General features: G+C 38.7%; 1 protein-coding gene across 3 annotated transcripts; it reads right to left on the bottom strand.

The window, feature by feature from the left end:
* Positions 1 to 997: 997 nt before the first annotated feature.
* On the bottom strand, positions 998 to 19,131 carry ATXN3 (ataxin 3). Of its 3 annotated transcripts, none has more exons than XM_014957595.1 (11): positions 19,080 to 19,131; positions 14,880 to 15,044; positions 14,300 to 14,344; positions 12,856 to 12,941; positions 12,383 to 12,449; positions 9,554 to 9,641; positions 9,169 to 9,301; positions 7,882 to 8,057; positions 7,316 to 7,439; positions 6,475 to 6,563; positions 998 to 5,858 (listed from the first exon to the last, which is right to left on the bottom strand). In XM_014957595.1, exons 1-11 carry the CDS (start codon positions 19,101 to 19,103, stop codon positions 5,764 to 5,766), a joined length of 1,092 nt encoding a protein of 363 aa, XP_014813081.1. In that variant the 5' UTR covers positions 19,104 to 19,131; the 3' UTR covers positions 998 to 5,763. The 3 variants fall into 3 exon arrangements, with proteins under 3 accessions (XP_014813081.1, XP_014813082.1, XP_014813083.1); XM_014957596.1 differs by having other exon boundaries at positions 14,880 to 15,040; positions 19,080 to 19,120; XM_014957597.1 differs by lacking the exon at positions 7,316 to 7,439.
* Between the last annotated feature and the right edge of the window lie 1,240 nt (positions 19,132 to 20,371).

Raw genomic sequence — 20,371 nt, forward strand, 5'->3', positions numbered from 1 at the left:
CAAGTCAGTGACTTCAGACTCTCAGGACTTCTGCATCATACAATTAACAATGCTTTCCTCGGGAGATGAGCTCTAATCTGACATGATCATTATAAACTCTCCTAACCCCATTTTGAACAATGAATAATGTCCCAGTCTCCTTGCAGCTCGAGAAGATCCTGGCTCCCCAAGCTGTATCCAGAAAGATTTCACAACTGTTTCCAGAGCTAGAAAATGAATGGCTTACCTATCCAAGGATGGATTGATTTTGCAACTATTTTAGAGCTATTTTTATCGCACAGTCTTTGAGATTACAAGACCCTGGGTCCAAAGGATATAGGTGGTTTGTCACCCTTTCCAGTAGTGTCTGGTTAACTCATTATTATGGAAACTATCTTAGCATTTTTCAAATAAGATCAGGGATGTTCTCCAGACTTTTAAAAAAATATTTTGAGATGATAAAAACATCTCCTATTGTGGATCATTTTATAATGGCAAGTAAGGCATAAAATCAATGAAGTACTACTCTTGAAAAACTAGAAACTGTTTAGCATTGCAACACATTTTTAGCTGACTGGCTTCATCTGTTGGTGATAGGTGATTTCTGGTGACAGAAATCATCCAGTATATTCTGTGAATTGACTAAGCTACAAAAACAGTGCATTGTGCTACAAAAAGATTGTGTATTCTGGTAGTAAAACAGCAAACATCTGCTTACTTTAAAATTGGAAAGCACACAATTTTTAAAGATGTAGCATAACTATAATTAGCACCAACTTTCTTCCTGACAGGAGTGTCTTTACATAAATTTTGAATATCAACAGGTGAAAAGGCATCATAGATGACAAAACATCAGGTGTGAGCAACAGAAAATTACCCCACAGCTGATGTATATCCTCAACGTGTGGTGCAAAGCCCATTGGTATCAAAGGTGAGATTTCAATGTTTGATGATTCTGTGTCCAATCCACATAGAAAGGGAAAGCCCATCTGCACATACTCAGGTCAAGAGAGAAACATCAGAAGCTATAATAATATTTATTTTTAAAAAATGATATCAAATACAACCATATATATTTGTGCCTATTTGGGGAGCATTTTCAAAATATCAAACAGCACTGCCATTTTCCAGTCAAAACAATGACAAAGCATTTCAGCTTTCCTTTTTTTAATCTTCTCAGTATTATACGCTTTATATACACAAAATAGAGACAAAAATTGTACAGGAATCCAGAGCCAAAGACAGGATATTGAAAGCAGAGTCTCAAGACAAAAAATCTATTACTGAAAATGATTTCTAAAATACACAACTATTAGGCAAGAGATGAAAAAATTATTCCCATACAAAATCCTGACTTTATACTGTTTTGTACACACAGGGTTTCATGTAGCAAAAGATAAAATGTAATGAATGCTTGCATGCTTTAAAGACAATATCAAGGTTTTTTTCTTCCTCCACCCCCCCCACGCCAATATTTAAATATTACATCCTTTTCTGTTCAAACCTTTTAAGTTTCCCCTCCCAAATTCACACAGTTGCTATACCGGGGGCAGGTAGGAAAAATAATTTTAAGCGTAGTAACAATTATTTGCTTTTCCTAACAAAGAAGAAAAAGGGGGAAAAAAAAGATTTGGTAGAAGTGGTTGAAAAGTCACATATACATTAACAATCTGATGAACTGTAATTGGGGGGAAGAGGTGACTATGGGAGGTTAAATACTAAAGCATTTCCTCCATGTCTGAAATGCAAATAAGGCGAAACGTGTGTATACAGCTTAAAGTTTATTGCAAAGCAGTTCACGCTTAAGATGCAAACCTGGATATAACTCAAACAAGCAACTGATTTGAAACTGAAGAATTGAATATTAATATGAAGTATTGTTCTTATTTGAACAACTAATTGTGTATGTGGGGAAAAGGTATATATTTATTACCCCTGAGAGACCTTTTTTCCCTTTTTATTTTAAATTATTTGTAACTATGAAAATTTCCCAGGAGTTGTTTTATGCAAGCCAGTAATGGCTTACCAAGAGCAATATCATTTTCTATCTAAATCCTTAGAACAGTTTCCACTTCAATTTTCCTTTTCTTTGGATTCTTTCTTTCATTCCTTTAAAATAAGTGCTGGTAACCTGAATTAATACTTCTTTGTAAGTCTGAGTTCTGGAGTTATCCAATCCTATTCCCTGTTATATTTCTCAGTAAAAAGGCCACCACTTGTATGTTTTCATCGTTATATTTGAAACAAGTATGAGAAAATTTCAGACATTTTAGAATTGTAACGTTCATTTTTGAAAGGCTAATTGTCAGTTTTGTAACAACTGCAAATGACAGTATTTGTCTGAGATACAGAAATTAAACTGTTTAGCAGATGTGCAGAAGCTATTTTAAACTCCCTGCCATTTTACAGATTTGTAATAGAAGCAATAGTGCATTAAAACACAGTGATTTAACTTTGTATTAAAGTAGGCTGCAAATTAACCAAGTATGAAAAATTATAATAGTATATTTGCCAAAAGATACATTTAAACTTGCTGAAGTTGTTTGAAGGGCACTAGGAGTCCGAATGTTGGAGAGTAAGCCAGTATTGTATCAGATTAGTGTCAAGCCCAGAAAAATGTGAGCATTTAAATAGCTCCTATTTACAGCTGCTGTACCTAACAGGAATTGCATTCAAGCATGACTGCATTACAACACTTTTCCCTCCTGCCCTCATTACAAGACCACGAAAGCAGTTTACAGAATTACACTTACAGAAATAATTTTGGAAGATATTTAACAAAATATTACTCATTCCCCTAAAACCCCTTTGATTTTTATAGGCAGAAAACCACAAATTACGTCACATGGACCGTTCACAGTGAGAAAGACTGTAAAAATCTGTTGGATGAATGAAATCTGAAGTTCCCTCAAATATCATACTGTAATAAAACTGCTACTTCACAATGGACTTTGGCCTGAAGCTACAACGTGGGAAAAAACCCGTCAGCTTGACAGAGTAGATAACACCAGGAACAGGCCCTAAATTAGTAAACGCCTGATGAGCATAGTTCAGCCACGTTGAGAACTGTTCATCACTGAAAGAATGCACACCAAAAAAAATGACATCAGCTTTTTATTGACAGCTTCTTAGCAGGTCCACACATTTTGAACTTTAGGTCTGGGTTATAAATATGTACTGCAGCAATTAGTATTAGTCTTTTCCTTTGGTGCAATTAACATACATAGCTTAAATCGCTACCTCTTAACTGCTTCACTAGGCAGATGCACCTACTTCATTAACCTTGACATTCTTCTGAAAATAAAATTGGTGTTTGTAGAATGACAATGTTTCGACACAGAAAGGAATAGGGTAAGCCCTGTAATGACTGACACAGTTGTGCTTTTCAGGCACTGTTCCTGTATATTCTTCATGTATCAGAACACTTGGGTGATGAAGTAACTTACAAAATGACATGAAAGTTCAAAGGTAAACCTCCATGCTTTAGTGATTATAAAAACATGTCATTGCCATGGGTTACAGTTAATGCAATTCAAGGGACTTAGATTTTTTTTTTTTAATATAGGGCTGCTACACTATATAGCTATAGAAATAATACATTTTTATTATATTCTTAGAGGGTAAAAGGTCCAAGTTCTGGTATCAAATTGCCAGCCTATACCTATTTATAAAAAGGAAAGTCTTATTTCAGAATCAGTTTATGGCACAACAAAAGAAGGGAAATTAAAGCTGTGGATAATTTACAGATGAGCAGAGAAATAATTCAGTGCTTTGCAGATTCCTTTGCTGTTTTCAGTTTCATATAAATTTTAAACTGAAAGCAGAAACTTACAACCTGAAAAATAATAGCATTTTTAAATGGCATATGCACACACAGACTTTTAAAGCCATTGTTTAGCTGTATTAATTTGAGACATTACAGATACTAATTATAATGTGCATAAAAAGATTGTTTTAAAAAGACAAATTTTAAAATCAGTCTTTAAAAAGTAATGCTGTCTCCTGTCAAAATCCGTATGGTCTTAGATATACCTCTGGTTCTGGTAACATTGGTGGAAATTCAGCAAATAGGTGAGGAAAACAGAATTTAGCTCAATCGTGTATAATATAATAATATCCTAAGCTATCAAGAAACCATTGCTGTAAACAAATCTTTGCTGGGAGGTAAAAGCCCTTTCATGTACAGTACTACTTGATGCTGAATGTATATTTCCATCTAGCTACCATTCATTTCATACTAATTTCAATTAAATGTTACTGTTGTGCAATGATAGAACTTTAGAATATTTTGATAAAGAAATCTGGGGTAATCCTCAAAAGATTCTCCGAATGCCTGTACTAACTGTTAATGCATTAAGTGGACTAGAGTTTACATACTCTATCTACAACATATTCCCCATATAATTTATGTGTAAACAGAATTTGTAGTTCAAGCACCATTTAGGAAAATGAATCATCTCAATTGTTGCACTGAAGTTGAAAGTCAGGTTTGGTCACCCTGTTACACATTCATCCCGGATATCAAAGCAAATGTCTCACAACCAATAGAATAAACTCTCTCACATACTTTGCTCCCCATTTTCTCAGGATCAGAAACAGCATGATAAAAAATTGTAAGGTGCATGAATAAAGGCCATTCCTGAAAAAGCTGCAACATTCTGACAGACACTCATAGAAAGCATTTCAGAAGGAACATTCACACAGACATAAATATTCATTCTTAAACGAGCTACTTGCACAGGGGTCATTTCAGACTGCAGGAATGCACCTTATGTGTGTGGCACTGACTTTATGGCACCTAAACCCCCTTCTCCTTCCCCTCTCCTAGACTCAGTTACAGCTTTCATACTGCAGAATGAAGAGTTGAGCTTGAAGAGGAAAAAAAAAAGACTCCAGAGGAGGTAGAAAAGAAAACCTGTTGAACCCAACTGATTATATGCTACTTTTATAGTCAAAACAGTGTCATAACTAGAAAGAGCATAAGAAAACAAAAATAAAAAAATCCAAACAAAAGAAGGCAAGTTACCTGCCAAAAGACAACAGGGCAATGCAAAAATCCTACTTTAAACATGGAACTGAAAATTTTACAGTTGTAACTGAAAGTAAAACCAGAAAGCATCAGAAGGTCAGAAGTAACTGACAGACTCAGGAGTATCATAATCAACAATACACTAAAGATCTTCTCTTTAATTGCAAAGTATGAAATTTATGGATTCATGTTTCTCCTGCAGAATGGGTCATTTCAGAAGTGGACAGCAGGATCGAAAAGTTGACATGAAGTCACTCGGAATAAGCAATCACAACATGAATTATCTAAGATAAACAGAATTTAATTCTTTTTCCCATTTTAAGTGATTACTTATAAAGGCCTTAGTCATTTACGAGTAGAACTTACTACTTTTATCTATTTTTCCATTAGTACTGAAGTACAAGAGTACTTTTCAGCACCTTTTGTATTTTCTATAGAATTCTTCAGAATAATTTAAACTTGCTTTTTAAATGCAAGTTACAGCTGCTACACGTGTCTAACTTTGTTCACGTGATGAGTTTAAGTAATTTTGATACAGCTACTCTTGGGAACATGTTTTGTAATAGGAGTGCTACAGTTTTCTAAATCAGTGCAATCTTCTTTGTATTTGCAGATTCCCTCTAAACTCTGACCTCCAGCTTCCCTTTTCTTTCCTGCTTCCAGAACTCTGAAATGAACCCTGCTTGTGCAACATCCACACAGTAAAGTTATAATGGAGACTTAGTGTGTTGACAATAAGAGGGAAAAAAAAGTTGTCATTTCTCCTCTTCTGTATTCAAGTGGTTTCTAACAGATTCCAGAGACATATTCATGGCTGCCTGAAGCATGTCTTCTTCACTCATATCACCTCCTAAAGAAAATAAATGCATTGAAGTTGTAATTAATGCAAAGAGGAAGTTTTCAACTATAGTTAAATGCTTTCTTTGTTCCTTTTGTCCACACCCACCTGTTTCCACCCCACCCCCAATACTGGTTTTGGTTGTGAGTTTTTTTAAAAATCACTGAACATTTCACACTTAGCTTCCCCTCCACAATGGTCAGTTGGTAACAAGTAATACACATTAATTTTGGATCACCCAAGCTCAATACTGGAAACATACTGGAAGGCCTACATACTGGAAACTGGTTCCAGTAGTTTATTACTTTGCAATCTAAAAAAACGGTTGGTGCAAATCCCAAAGATTACAATTTCTTATGCTCAAGCCAAACAAAACAACAAAAAGCCAAGCCAGAACTTAAATGGTTTAACAGTAACACTCTTCACTTTGAAACAGGATATTGACATTCAATGCAGAACAGGCTTTTCAAGAAAGCAACCCTTTGCTTCACTGCCAAAGAGAGTCACGGCTGTGATACATAGTCTGGACGGCTGCTGAAGCAAGGGAGCAGGCAGACAAGGAAAGTTGCACAACACAAAGATGAGAGAGACATATTTCAGTGTTGGAAATAAGTTTAAAAAACAATACCTGGATCGGCTTCCAGAGTGCTTGAGCTTTGAGTTGGCTTAGCATGTATGTTTGGGGTCTGATCTTGCTGCTGTAGCTGCTGTTGCTGCCTGAAAGTATTACAAATTTATACGAGAGTAAGATTAACATCAGTATGAGACCTGCGTCAAGTCCATCTCATTGTAAGGAAGGCCAAGAGTAAGAAGTAGAAGCTGTTTGGTACAATAAGACACCTGCACCTAAAATCTCTTTAATCGTTCCATCGTGCTAACCTTCAGACTCCTATCTTCCCAACATTATATTCCAAGCCATGCAACTTTTTTTTTTCCCAGAATTCAGCTGTCCTTCATTCTCATCTTCTCATGCAAAGTCTAACTCCTCTAATCCATAGCATTTCTCCCTGGTCTTTATTTCCTCCATCACTAGGAGACAGAGATACAGAACAGCTACTCTACCCCAACTGTGTATTAAGAAGGTACTCCTGAACAGCAACATAAAATATCACTGAGAATGCTTTCATGTGACATGCATTAGAGGCATCATCACCAGAAGCAAAGTCTTAGAGAAAGAATACTTTTCTTCAGGAAGATAATTACAGAAATTTACAGGATTTCATTTAAAAGACTTCTACAACATGTATGTTTTCTTTCTTCACAAGACTGATTTTACATTACTAACAGATCCCCTCTTATTTACAGGTTTCTTCACAGGAACCACCTGGGAATAGCAAAATTCAGGTAATGTTAGGAAAACCGTGTTAAGAGATAAAAGTTAACCTCAGTCAGAAACCCAGCCACACCCCAAAAAGCACTGAAAAATACACCATGTACTTCCCCATGCAGTTTTCTAGCAACTACTTTACTTTTCAAAATATGCTTGTCTTCTCCTTCGCAGTTCTTCTGAAGAAAGGGAGTCTGTCTGACTGGTATGAGGCGACTGAGGAACATTCTGTGGTAATGAGTCCGAGAACTGACTTCGACGACTACCTAAAACCAGAACATGCCATATCCTACTGATTACAGTAAAATGAAGTTAGGAAATTAAATGTAGCTCAAGAAAATGTATTCAAACTTGAGAGGAAGAAAGAGACTTGCTGGAGGAATAAGCACCTGGGATAACTTCACTTGATACTATCTCTCCTCCTCACCTTAGGACTGTTTCTCTTCCCTCGTACCACCCTTTGCCAATTTGTTCTTGCTTCCTAATGATCAAGGCTAACATCATGCTAACATGAAAGTTGCAACTTTTCAAAAAGCAGAAGGGAAATAGCTATGGGACATTCCAGATTGTCCTTCCATGCCTCAAAGTCTGTCTTTTCAGACAGCTTTATGCACGCTGGAGAAAGTGGCTGACTGAAGCCGATTTTAGTAGCTGCCCAAAGCACAAGCAACATGACCACTGTAACAGAAATTTAGATGAGCACTGCACCTTGCATGCTGAGTTGAATGGCTCTGCGAAGATCAGCTTCTTCATCTTCCATATCAATTTCCTGCCTACTTAAAGCCAGGGCTCTCTGAAAATTCTCTTCATCTTCATCTAACATGCCTGTTCCATCAAAAGGATGGTTAACTTCTATTGCTTGGTCCACGTCACTTCTGGGTAGCCTGTGAAGTTGAAACATTTATGGTAGAATTCAGACAGAAATGATACTACCTTTTATTGTGAGATTTAAAGTAAATATGTTCTGCTGATTTAACTCTACCTTTTTTTAACTTTGGGGAAAAAGCATTTCTATTGTGAAAATCTTGTTATATAAACAAATATTTCCATTTCTACATGAAAAAAAGCATGAAAAGAGCTGCAAACAGAGTTTACCAGCTGTAAAAGTGAAAATATTGCAATTCTAAACCTACGCACATTGTGACAAGAAATCTGTTCAATAGAAAAAACATGAAAAACAATAAGGCTACAAAAAGTAATTAATACATGTTATTCAAAGCTACTGCTATTTAAACAGTTACACCAGCAGAAGATAGTGCATGTGATCTCCTTCTTAGGAAGCTTTGATGACTGCATGAGAGCAACATGTCCTCTGTAAACTATACACACTTTCTATGTTACTGCCAAGTAGTTTGTTTTTATTCCATCAATTTACACCAGTTTACCTTTATAAAGTAGAAGAAATAGTAATGAATTAATTCCTCTGAAAAGCCTTAAGCCTTTTTACCAGTGTGCAATTTATTTCCTATGAAAACATAAAATTATTGAGAAGTAGTACTTTATATGCCTTGTATTAGCACTACGCATCACAACAGTGCCACAGCATTTACAATGGAATTATTCCAGAGGGGAATGTATGATTCATGTGTATGATTCATATGATGTGGAATTCAGATATGGGTTTCTCATTCTTTTCTACTTATGACAGAATGCACAAGCTAGTCTTAATTATAGACTGGTTCCTATTAACCATAGGGTGGTAAGATTTGCTTACCCATTTCACTAGAGTTGCAAAGAAATCGTAAACATGAAGTTAAAAATCTGCACTACACAACACGCATGGAAAGACTGAATCCTTATTAAGGTAGTTTTTGCACACTTGAAAATACACCATTTGTATTCTACCAGCTTGCTTCTACTGTGTGCGACAGTAGTATGTGTATTGTGCTAAAGGTACTTCTAATTATGCCTTAAGGGAGTTGTCTCCATGCAGGCATTAATCATGGAAACCACTCATACCGACCATTATTAAAATGAAATCTCTATTTACCTTACCTCTGATCTCTTGACTGTGCTGTCTCTTCTCCAATCAGCTTTGGTCGCTGCATCTGCTGTACCCGAATCATCTGCAACAGCTGATCAGCCTCACAGTCTGGGAGGTCGCCTTTTACTACAAATATGGAATAACCTGAGAAAAACAAACCGTAAGTCTACAGCATTAAGGTGCATGCATAAACACTCTAAAATGCACACTATACGGAACACAATGATGTGCAATTTATTACAATGTAAGGCTCTACCTTTCATTATAAGGACTTGGGTTATTTCACTATTTCAATCATAAAACTAAGGGTAGTTAACTGAATACATAAGTTCTAATAAATAATGATTATTACCTACTTTTAATTAATGAGATTTAACATCTGCAAGTTACTATTACCTTCCTGTTGTAATTGAGCCAAGAAAAGTGCAAGATATGTATCTGATATTAGTTCTGGACCCATCAAGAGAGAGTTCAAGTTAAACCACTGTAATTAAGAAAAAAAAGGTTTGAGAGAACAAATTAGCATAAAGATTTCTCGGTAATCCATTTCTGTACATTGTGGTCATTTTCTATGATGGAATATCCGAATAAATCTAGTGAAATAAACTATCAAAAGTCTTTTGAAGCACAATACCTATACTGCTAAAGGTTACCCTTCAAATACCCTTCAGCTAAGAGGAGATCTGAAGCGGGGCAATGACTGCATGCTCTCTTCCATTACTGAACACTGGTACCAGGCAAACAGATTCAAACAGATAAAATATAATGGTAGAAGAATTATTTCAGGCATCATTCCAAAATTCTGCTTAATCCTAGTTTTAAATGTGTTCAGAGACTAATGAAGAAGCCCTTCATAAATTAATGCTGTATCTTAAGAAACTGATAGATACAGGAAGTAGAAGTCTTTCCATGAAATGCTGTCATTAAACATGCTGCCTTTAATAGCTGCTGATGCTGAAAAATCTAGTTTACTTCGCTCTGAAATAATTTTTACATTTAAAAATTAAGAAAAATGAACTCAAATTTAATATGCTGATAGTACAGCATAATATTGCAGTAGGAGACACTCGAGATAAATACAGACAGATCGTTTCTCTCCCTGAAGAAGAGAGCTAGTCATTTATATTACTTCTAGAAAGAAAATATAGTTGACACGGACAACAAAATATTCTACCTTTAAAACCTCAAATATATTGCAAACAATCTGAAAAACTTTTTTTATACCATACTCATTCAATATTATCTAATATTATCTAATTTTAACCAGGAAGCACCATTCAGATAGAAGGAAAATTCTACCTCCATTCTCAGAAAAATTTACCCAAACTTCCATATATGCAGTCAAACACTTGCAGTCAGGCCCATACTATAATTCACCTGGGATATAGGTAAGTGACCAGCTACCACTCTATCATTCAGTCACTTCATTTATCAAAAACAGCCTTTGCCACTAGGGAAGGTTAACACCACCAACAGCATAGGAGTGAGGAATAAAACGTTACATAAACAAATACGACAGGCAGATTACAGACAAACTTTTAAACCTTTCCCCATGGAAGAGGAAGGTTTGATAAACTAATTTTGCTTTAACCATGACAGAAGAGAAGCAGGTAAAATTAAGTAAATCTATTTTGTCAATTGTTTCTCATTACGCTCTAGGTAACAGACAGCTAGTATTGTCTTCATGTGGCTACAAGCCACATGTACATAAGTAAAAGACATCCCCTATATCACTTGGCATTCTGGCCCAAAGTGTTTTATCTCACAAAATTCCATACAACGTGTTTCATAATAAGGAACATTCCTGTACTTTTAAGAGACTGTTCAGTGGTTTTGATATCAAATATACAAAAATTGCCTGTAAACATTAGCAATATTTTTAAAGTAAAGCAGAACAGCAGAGTTTAGGTTTTTTACTCACAGGTCATTTTTTTTTTTTAAATTTTCATAGAATCATAGAATGGTTTAGGTTGGAATGGACCTTAAAGATCATTGAGTTCCAAACCCTCTGCCATGTGCAGGGACACCTCCCCCTAGACCACGTTACTCAAAGCCCCATCCAGCCTGGCCTTGAACACCTCCAGGGATGGGGCAACCACAACTTCCCAGGGCAACCTGTGCCAGTGTCTCACTACTCTCAGAGTGAAGAATTTCTTCCTATTATCTCATCTACATCTCCCCTCTTTCAGTTTAAAGCCATTACCCCTCATCCTATTGCTACACTTCCTCACAAAGAGTCCCTCCCCATCTCTCCTGTATCCCCTTTAGGTACTAGAAGGGGCTATAAGGTCTCCCCGGAGCCTTCTCCAGGCTGAAGAACCCCAATTCTCTCAGCCCATTTTCATAGAAGAGGTGCTCCAGCCTGTAGCCACTGCTTGCAAACTGAACCAAATGAGTAGGGACTCCTGTCCACTACTGCAGAATCTACAAGCTTATTTCATGAACATTTTCCGTGACAAAAAAAAACCAAACACCAAACCATCTTATAAAAGCTTATACAGTATGATCCAGAACAATGATTGGCTACTGAAATAAAGCACTGCATTGGTGTTACAAGGGACATGAGTGTGATTTACTATGTATATGGACAATATACTTCTGTGGCCATCCCTTACCTTTAATAACTATTTTCTGCTTATAGTACAACCATCTCAGAAAGTTTTCTAAAATAGTGCGAAGTTGTGATTCTACTTTCCCCAGCCTTATTCTGATGGGAATCTCATAAACACAAGCAATCACAAATACTAATACATTTGAAATTGGAACTTTTTCTTATGCCCACTGTCCATTTAAACGAGCAAAAATATTTTTACATCAATAACTTAGTGCACTGAAATAAGTTTGCATTCTATAGGGATTCTAATCCTTGTCTAGGACTCCTTCTTCCTGCCCTGTAAATTGTTTCTGCTACTTTTCATGCAGAAAAGAAAAGACCTTAAGGTGTCACACAGACTCTACCAGAGCTGCAGCTCCCTTGAGGACAGGTTCACTGGGGAACTGATCCTAGGCTCTTTCCCCAGGCTAACATTCATAAAAAGCTGCCTAGAATTTTTGGATATAACATTTACTCTTTTTTTCTTCTTTTTTTTTTTTCTTTCCAATATGGTATACCATTAAAGCAAATTGCAGCAAAGGCTTGCAGAAGGCCAACACATGGTCTACTCGCAACCACTTTTCCACCCCCCATTCTGAAGTCAATTTTTAAATAAAAAAAGACAATGTCACCTGTTTTCCTAACTTTCGAACTGTAAACCAGTGTTCCTTATAATTACAAATAAATGATTTTTCATTTCTGTAAAAAGAAAAAAGTATAGAAAAAATTAAATACTCTAATATTGGAGTGTATATTAATGTTTAAGTTCTCTTTTATCACTAATTTAAACTTATATCATAAAATTTCAGTAATACAACTGTTGCTGTTAGAATACTCATACTGCTTTTATAACATTTAGGAAGTTATCAACATTACTGACACCTCTATATACCTGTGATCCCACAGATACTGAGATATCATGAAGGCACAGAGGACAGATACTCATGCACACCCCCAAAAGGAGAAAATTAAAGACAGATGAGAAAATAAAAACACCAGAATGCAACACAGCTTAAAATAGTAATTTTAAAGAAAGATTTAAATCATAGATTAAAAGGATTATTTTTCTGTAAAAGGAAAGCAGGATGCTAAGAAAAAGTCTTACATAGGGTCGATCCCAAGCCTTTGATACTCTGGACTGTTGAAGAGGATTAGTTCTAAACCCCAGACTTTCAAGGCATTGCTTATGACCTGTTAAAAAAATAGCAATTTTCAAGAGTCAAAGCAATCAAATCTAATTGTAAGCAATGCAATCATCTTAGCTGCTACAAGCAATTCTACTATTTTCATAAAACTTAAGATTTCAAAACATTGCTAGGAACCCTAGGAATCACATTATTCAGGAGGAAACTGTCATGAGTCTACATGCAAACATACCATGCTTACTATATCCAAGGGGAAGTAATAAAACCAGGATTTAGGTGAAATGTGTTAATAAGCTTACTCCCCCAGACAAAGCTGTAGCTTCACCGCCCACAGACACTTCATAACTTGTCATCTCTCAGCTCTCAATGTACCACTCCGCCCTCTCTCCCCCCAGTACATCATCCTTCCCCACAGTGACTATTGGAAATTTTGCACCACTGGATTATCACAGGATCAGTCAGGTACATTAGCACAAACATTTTCACAATAACTCTTTAAAACTGTCTGAAATAGTGCTGTAAAACTTTTAAATTAACAATTCATCTTCCTTTCACTGAGCCAACTATGCAAGTGAGCAAAGCGATGACAGGACAAAAAAATGTAGAATATGAGGAAACATTTATTTTTCAACTTCAATATTGAAGCAGCCCAATCAAGCCAAACTGTTAATGGTCTTTCACTAAATAGAAAAACAGCCTGTCCTTCCATAAGGAAGAGAGGCTCTTGAGGGATTCTGGAACCTTGACAATCACTTCTGAAAGCTCAGGAGACAGCCAAAGGTGCAAAGCATTGCCTACAGCTTTCATCTAGAAGCATGCCCCAATTCAGTGTTCAATACCTTTTTTTGTTGTTGTTCCGGTTTAAGTATTTCTTATTAATTACTTTTCCCTTATGGTCCTTTAAAAAAAAAAAAAAAAAAAAGAAAAAAAAAAAAAAAATCTCCAGCTCTAAAGTATCTGGAGAGTGTTATAAAAACTGCAATGCAGCCATTGCAGCTTTTTCCATTCAGCAGATCACTGTGATAACCCTGTAACCATTGCCAAGGGCTTTACAGTTTATAATTTGAGAAAATATCAAGTCTGCTTTTTCACCTGTAGTCTATGAGAACCAAGGTCTACACCTGAAGTCCCCCACAAGAAGCAACTTAGAAATCAAGCTTATTGTCAGCAGGTGACACAGTTTTTCAGTTTAGGAGCCCATAGCTCTCCTCTGTGTTCAAGGGCCCATGAACTGAGAAACTGCAAGTAACTGCTCTTAATGAAAAACTCTGAAGATTTAGAAGTCCAGCACTTATTCCCATTAAGCCTATAAACTAGATGAAATAGTTCAATGCCATTTAAATTTTATGAAAGAATGTATATTGCATAAATAAAAAAATTCTGTCAGTAAAGAGCCATGCTTACTTGAATTGAGAAGAATCCACTATCATCCATATTTACAGAAGGCTGCTGCTCAGTGCGAAGTTGGGAGGGAGAAAAGGAAAAAATGGTGTAAGCATATAAGGTCAGAAATAATTGTTTTGAGAATAAATGTAACTGCACGTGCTTCAAGCAACAACTAAACATGTCCTAGTCTACAAGGCTGATTACAATGCCCAAATAAGCTTATTACTTAAAAATTCAAACCTTTAAATCAGAAACGCTCAGTGCTTAAGAGACAGACAGGTACAGGAATGTCTGCTCCTCTCTCTGCCATCAGCTTACAAAAACAAAAGGCAAATTGCTGATCCTCCCCCTCGCCAGGCCTGACCTTCCTAACTGCAAGATGAAAACCATGTAGCTTTTTGTAGGATTATGGTAAAGCTGTGCTAGTGTCATTTAAAAATGCCACAGTTAAGATATGTGAATGAAAAGGCCTATAAATTTAAGAAGTTTGAGCACTAGAAAATTAATCTTCTCTAGACGCACAAGAATAGCAGGTCTGTGCTACACAATATTAGTTTTCAGGCAAATATCAAGCAACCTCAAATTAAAAAGATTTTACCTGTAAAAAAGTTCTATATTCTTCACTAGACACTCCTCCCTCTGCCATTCTCATTCTTTCTTCCTCATCCAACTGCTGTGCAATCGAGGATAACTCAACAGGACTAAAATATTCCCCTTGTAGCAAGTTATTCAGACAGTGCTGAGCACACAGCGAGCCTTCTTGCTAACATTGGAAGAGAGAAAAAAATACCAGAGACAACAACAAAAAACATGTTAATCTTTCACTCTGGAAAATGACTCAACGATTTCATTCTAGCAAACTTCCTGCCCTCCCCACTCACCCAGGAAGCCGTGTATTCTTCACATCTATCACACTGCAAGCTATACAGTACAACCCTCCCATCAATTTGATGGGGAAAAAAACCCAACCCAACACACGTGACTTTATTTCTTTTGAGGAAATACATTTCTTGTAAAAATGTTATTTTCAAAACACTGTAAAAATTGCCAATGTCCTGACCAAATCACACAAGGACTCTGCAACCAGCAGGACAATGGATTCTGTCCTCTTCCAAATGACCACCACATGAAAATGAAAAGGTTTAGATCTCTACTTCCCAGTAACAAGTGTTTTCTGCCACAGATGTTCTCTTTCTTTTTTAACTTCTCTTCCCTGTCAGGTGTGGTTATCAGCAATCTGCTCTCCACATAAGACTAGAGAAAGGCAGACTATTAGGACTCTAGTGAGCTTTAAAACTATACATCTACAGAATTTATTTCCTTCATTTCAGGTTACTCACCCAGTTCAGGTTATAATCAATCTGTTTATTGTCAAGAAAGTGATTAGGAGCTGGAAGAGCAGTAAAGCTCATTTTCCACGTGAAATTTACGTATAGGAGCTAGGTAAAAGAAGCTAGTGCTACTGGTTCTAAAGTCTTGATGGAAATGATGAGGTGACAAGAAAAAAAATATTAAATTCAGCATATTAAACAACAAAAATATTTTTGTTGCTAAAGCATTTAAATGGAAAACACTTTAGATACTTTGTTGCATATCCAGCACAAGGGAGACAACAGAAATGTAACTGTCAACCCAAATTAAAAATGAGTAAATTAGAAATGTCAGTCATGATTTTGTAGCACAAATTCAAAAATATCTAGTCTGAATGAATGTACATCAGACTCCATTCTCATAAGTGCAAATAAAATATTGCCTTGTAAAACAAAAACAAAAAACAAACCCCAACCAACCAAATTAGTTTCCCATGAAAAGGAATCTTTTTTTACAAATAACTAAACTACAAGTGCAAGACAAGATTAACATCAGTCTTAAAATGCATTTTGCTTCAGTCAGTCCTCATTTTTAGTTACATTAAGAACTCTAATATGCATGCACTCCATTTAGAACAGCACTAAAACCCCTCAACAAAAATAAAGAGCATCCATCCCTCCCGCCAAACCCACACAAATGAAGAATACTAGAGCATTCCTTGAAGGAATATTCTTTAACCTTCCATGAAATCCTCATACAAGTCATACGCACAAATGTCTCGTGATCTCCCTTACAGCAGGAACTTCCAAAGTTCCCTTTACCCGAGATGACAGGATCTTCCTAGGGCTTCATCCCTCAGTTGAGCAATGAGTTATAAAAGCTGGACTGGCTGTACAGCCAGGGTCCAACAGAATCCAGAAGCCTCCTCCAGCTCACGGCCTTCCCACAACAACGAACTCAAGACTAAACACCAGCTCCCATCCCTTCAGGGCCTCATCCCTGCTGCTGCTCACGTGATGAAACTGCAACAGAAGAACCTGCTCAAGAACTACAGGCTTCTCCACCAGAACTAAAGAAAACCAATTTAGAAGCAAAGAGCTATTTAAAACAATCTTTGAAAATGAGTTGTATTACAGGCTTCACTAAAAGGACCTTCCTGTATTTGTACAGTTTTATCTTAAAGTTATCTTAAACATTAATTTTCAGATACAGAATGTGTACATATTAAGAGCAAAATGGAGAAAACAGATCTTACAGTTTTTAACAGAAATTAGCTTCCTTTTTTTCTTTTTGTGCAGACAATACCACATCTTCCCATGAGAAAACAGATCTTACAATTTTTAACAGAAATTAGCTTCCTTTTTTTTTTTGTGCAGACAATACCACATCTTCCCATAATCTGAAATCCCTTTGCTGAAACCTATCCCAATATAAACCGCTGCCCTGATTTCAGCGTTTTCAACCACTTGTATCTTATCAAAGAAAAGGCCAGTTTCTAAGATAGGGACTCCTTAAGCTCCATCCTTGAGTCCTACTTTCTGCAATTGTCATTCCCCTGTTAAAAATGCCACATTGCTTAGGTTTTTGGTATTCATAAAGAAAATTTAACAAAATATGTTTTTCATGCTTTTTTATTGTAACACCTATGGTATGTGGATTCAAGTGTCGGCTGTGCACATATATGCAGTGCTTCAAGTATTTTGACAGGAACTGAAACAGTGCACTTGATGGGGGGGAAAAACCCCAAACAACAGAGGTTCACTTAAGTTTACCCTAGAATAATAATGATAACAAGATAAAACCTATTTGGTACTCCAGTTTAAGAGAGGTATTGAGGTACAACTAACTTACCAGGGAGTGGTTATATTTCACATGCGAAACACCCAAGCCTATACCCTGCTTCCCCAAAACTTGTAGCAGCTACAATCAGCTTGTAACTTGAAACATATTGTGCTGTTACCTCAATTTCAGCAGAGTTTTGTAAAGCAACCTAGTAATAAAAAATGTATAGTTTCATGATGCGATAGGCTAGGCCAGAAAAGAGAAAGGTACACCTGTTTCAAACTCATTTTCAAACCTAGACTGGAACTCAGGGTCACTGTAGCAAGGGCCATAAGGGCTGAAATCCAACACTCACCCCCTGAGTGACAGCTGTTTAACACCACAATGCTTGTCAAGTTTTGCTACCTGAACCTAGTTTGAAAGAACACCCCTCAGGTTCTATGGATTTCAAATACCGGGTGTGCGTGCACGTGCAGTGCTTCAAGTATTTTGACAGGAACTGAGACAGTGCACTCGAGGAGGGGGAAAACCCCAAACAACAGAGGTTCAGTTAAGTTTACCCAAGAATAATAATGATAACAAGATAAAACCTATTTGGTACTCCAGTTTAAGAGAGGTATTGAGGTACAACTTACCAGGGAGTGGTTATATTTCACACGCGAGACACCCAAGCCTATACCCTGCTTCCCCAAAACTTGTAGTAACTACAATCAGCTTGTAACTTCAAATGTATTGTGCTGTTACCTCAATTTCAGCAGAGTTTTGTAAAGCAACCTAGTAATAAAAAATTTACAATTTCATGATGCAATAGGCTAGGCCAGAAAAGAGAAAGGTACACCTGTTTCAAACTCATTTTCAAACCTAGACTGGAACTCAAGGTCACTGTAGCAAGGGCCATAAGGGCTGAAATCCAACACTCACCCCCTGAGTGACAGCTGTTTAACACCACAATGCTTGTCAAGTTTTGCTACCTGAACCTAGTTTGAAAGAACACCCCTCAGGTTCTATGGATTTCAAATAAATTTAAAAAACACTTTTATCTTTAAGGATGTTGTACAGCTACCTTGCTTTATTTGCCAAGTAAACTAGTGTTATTCTTAATGCAATAAGGGTGCAGAGGTATTGGGAAAACACATTAAAAATAGACACTTATATTTGAACAGCATTAGAGCAGAAATATGTGCAGTTTGGGAGCCTGGACAAGTCACAGCAGTTCACAGCTGCGTTTGTGCTCCAGAAGAGAAGATGCTGCTCAGCACGTAGAAGCACAGCAGATGAATCCGGATTTCCTCAACAGCCCTCCCTTCCCCTGCTCCCCACACGGCCCCGGCCCTGCCCGCCCTCACCCCGCCCGGCTCCCCCGGCATCGGCCGCAGCCGGCACCTCCCCCTGCCCGGGGTCCCCTTCTGAAGGCCCGAGGAGAACAACCACCGCGCGGGGGCAAACGCCGAGCTCAGGCCTGACCCTCTGATCTCCGCTGACAACGTCTCCTGCCCCCGCCGAGCCCGACAGGGCCGGGCCGCAGCCGAGAGGGCCCCGCTCACCTCGGGACAGAGCACACCGAGCCGCGGCCTCGCCCGGCCGACAGAGAAGTGTTGGGGGCAGCGCGGCGCGGTCCCTAAATCCGGCGCCCCCCACCCAGGGCCACCCCCGGAGTAGCGCCCCGTCCACCAGCGGGAAGCGCGACCCCTCCGCACCCACTCACCCGCTCGTGGAAGATGGACTCCATGTTTATTGTCAAGGGCCAGCGGCCTCCGCCTCACGTGACCTCCCCAGCCAATCAAAGCTCCCCTTGCTGGACAGCCCGCTGCAGCCAATCCGCGCGGGTCCCGCCGGGCGGAGGAGGCCGCGCCCGCCTGGTGCCGCGCCCGAACCCCGGCTGGTCGGGAAGACACTGCGCGGTACCTCAGTGGAGAAGGGCAAGAGCTGCGGGTGTCGCCTGTCCGGGCCTCTCTGAGGGCGATACCCCACAGCATCTTGCTCTCTCAGTTGGAGAGAGAGGAGTTTGATGGGTGGGCTGTTCAGTGGATGAGGAGTGGGTTGGATGATGGCATCAGACGGTAGCGGTCAGCAGGTTGAGGGAGGTGATTCTGCCCCTCTCCTCCACTCTGGTGAGACCCCACCTAGAATATTGCTTCCAGCTTTGCAGTCCTCAGCACGGGAGGGACATGGACCTGTTGGAACGAGTCCAGAGGAGGGCCACAAAAATGATCAGAGGCCTGGACCATCTCCTCTATGAAGACAGGCTGAGAGAGTTGTGCAGCCTGGAGAAGAAAAGGCTCCGGGGAGATCTTATAGCCCCTTCCAGTACCTAAAGGGGACTAACATGAAAGATGGGGACAAACTTTTTGTGAGGGCCTATTGCAATAGGACAAGGGGTAACGGTTTTAAACTAAAAGAGGGAAGATTCAGAGCAGATATAAGGAAGGCTTTATTACAATGAGGGTGGTAAAACACTGGCAATGTTGCCCTGGGAGGTGGGAGATGCCCCATCCCTGGAAACATGAGTATTAACTGCAGTACATGGCAGAAAAGATTGTTTTCTACATATTGGTCGTGTCAACGTAGTACCCTTCCTTGTTTGTTGTGGGGGTGGTTGATTTGTTGTTGTTTTTTCAATCAGAGTGATCTTCTGTGCCCTGTAGAGGGGCGAGCACGAAATCACGCTCAGGAACCTGTAAAGCACAGGGTGTGCAGAGTGAGAGGAACCAGCGTGCCGGTTCCGGCGGGGATAGGGTTAATTGTCCCCGGGATCTGGCAGGGTGACAGGTATCCCCTCCCACGTGAGCCCTGCCCAGGGGGGCGCCGGGAGCTGCCCGGGGGCGGGAAGGCGCGTCGGGGGAGCCGGTCGGTGAGCGGTGGTGTCCTTCATCGTGGCGGTCTGTTCCTCCGTCCGTGTCACTGTTGTTCTCTTGTTCTGTCAAACTTTGTCCCAATCCACCAGTTTCGCCTTTTTCTTCCGATTCTCCCCTCACGGCCGGGGTTGGAGTTGCCACG

This window comes from Calidris pugnax, unplaced genomic scaffold (genome assembly GCF_001431845.1).
Source record: "Calidris pugnax isolate Ruff unplaced genomic scaffold, ASM143184v1 scaffold211, whole genome shotgun sequence".
NCBI classification, from domain to species: domain Eukaryota; kingdom Metazoa; phylum Chordata; class Aves; order Charadriiformes; family Scolopacidae; genus Calidris; species Calidris pugnax.

Excerpts from the sequence above, each read along its gene's own strand:
- ATXN3 (XM_014957595.1), bottom strand. The coding sequence starts at position 19,103 with ATGGAGTCCATCTTCCACGAGCGG. Across the intron at positions 9,302-9,553 it reads GGCTCAATTACAACAGGAAG|GTTATTCCATATTTGTAGTA; the intron begins GTAATAGTAACT and ends TGTTTTTCTCAG. Across the intron at positions 5,859-6,474 it reads CACTCTGGAAGCCGATCCAG|GAGGTGATATGAGTGAAGAA; the intron begins GTATTGTTTTTT and ends TATTTTCTTTAG.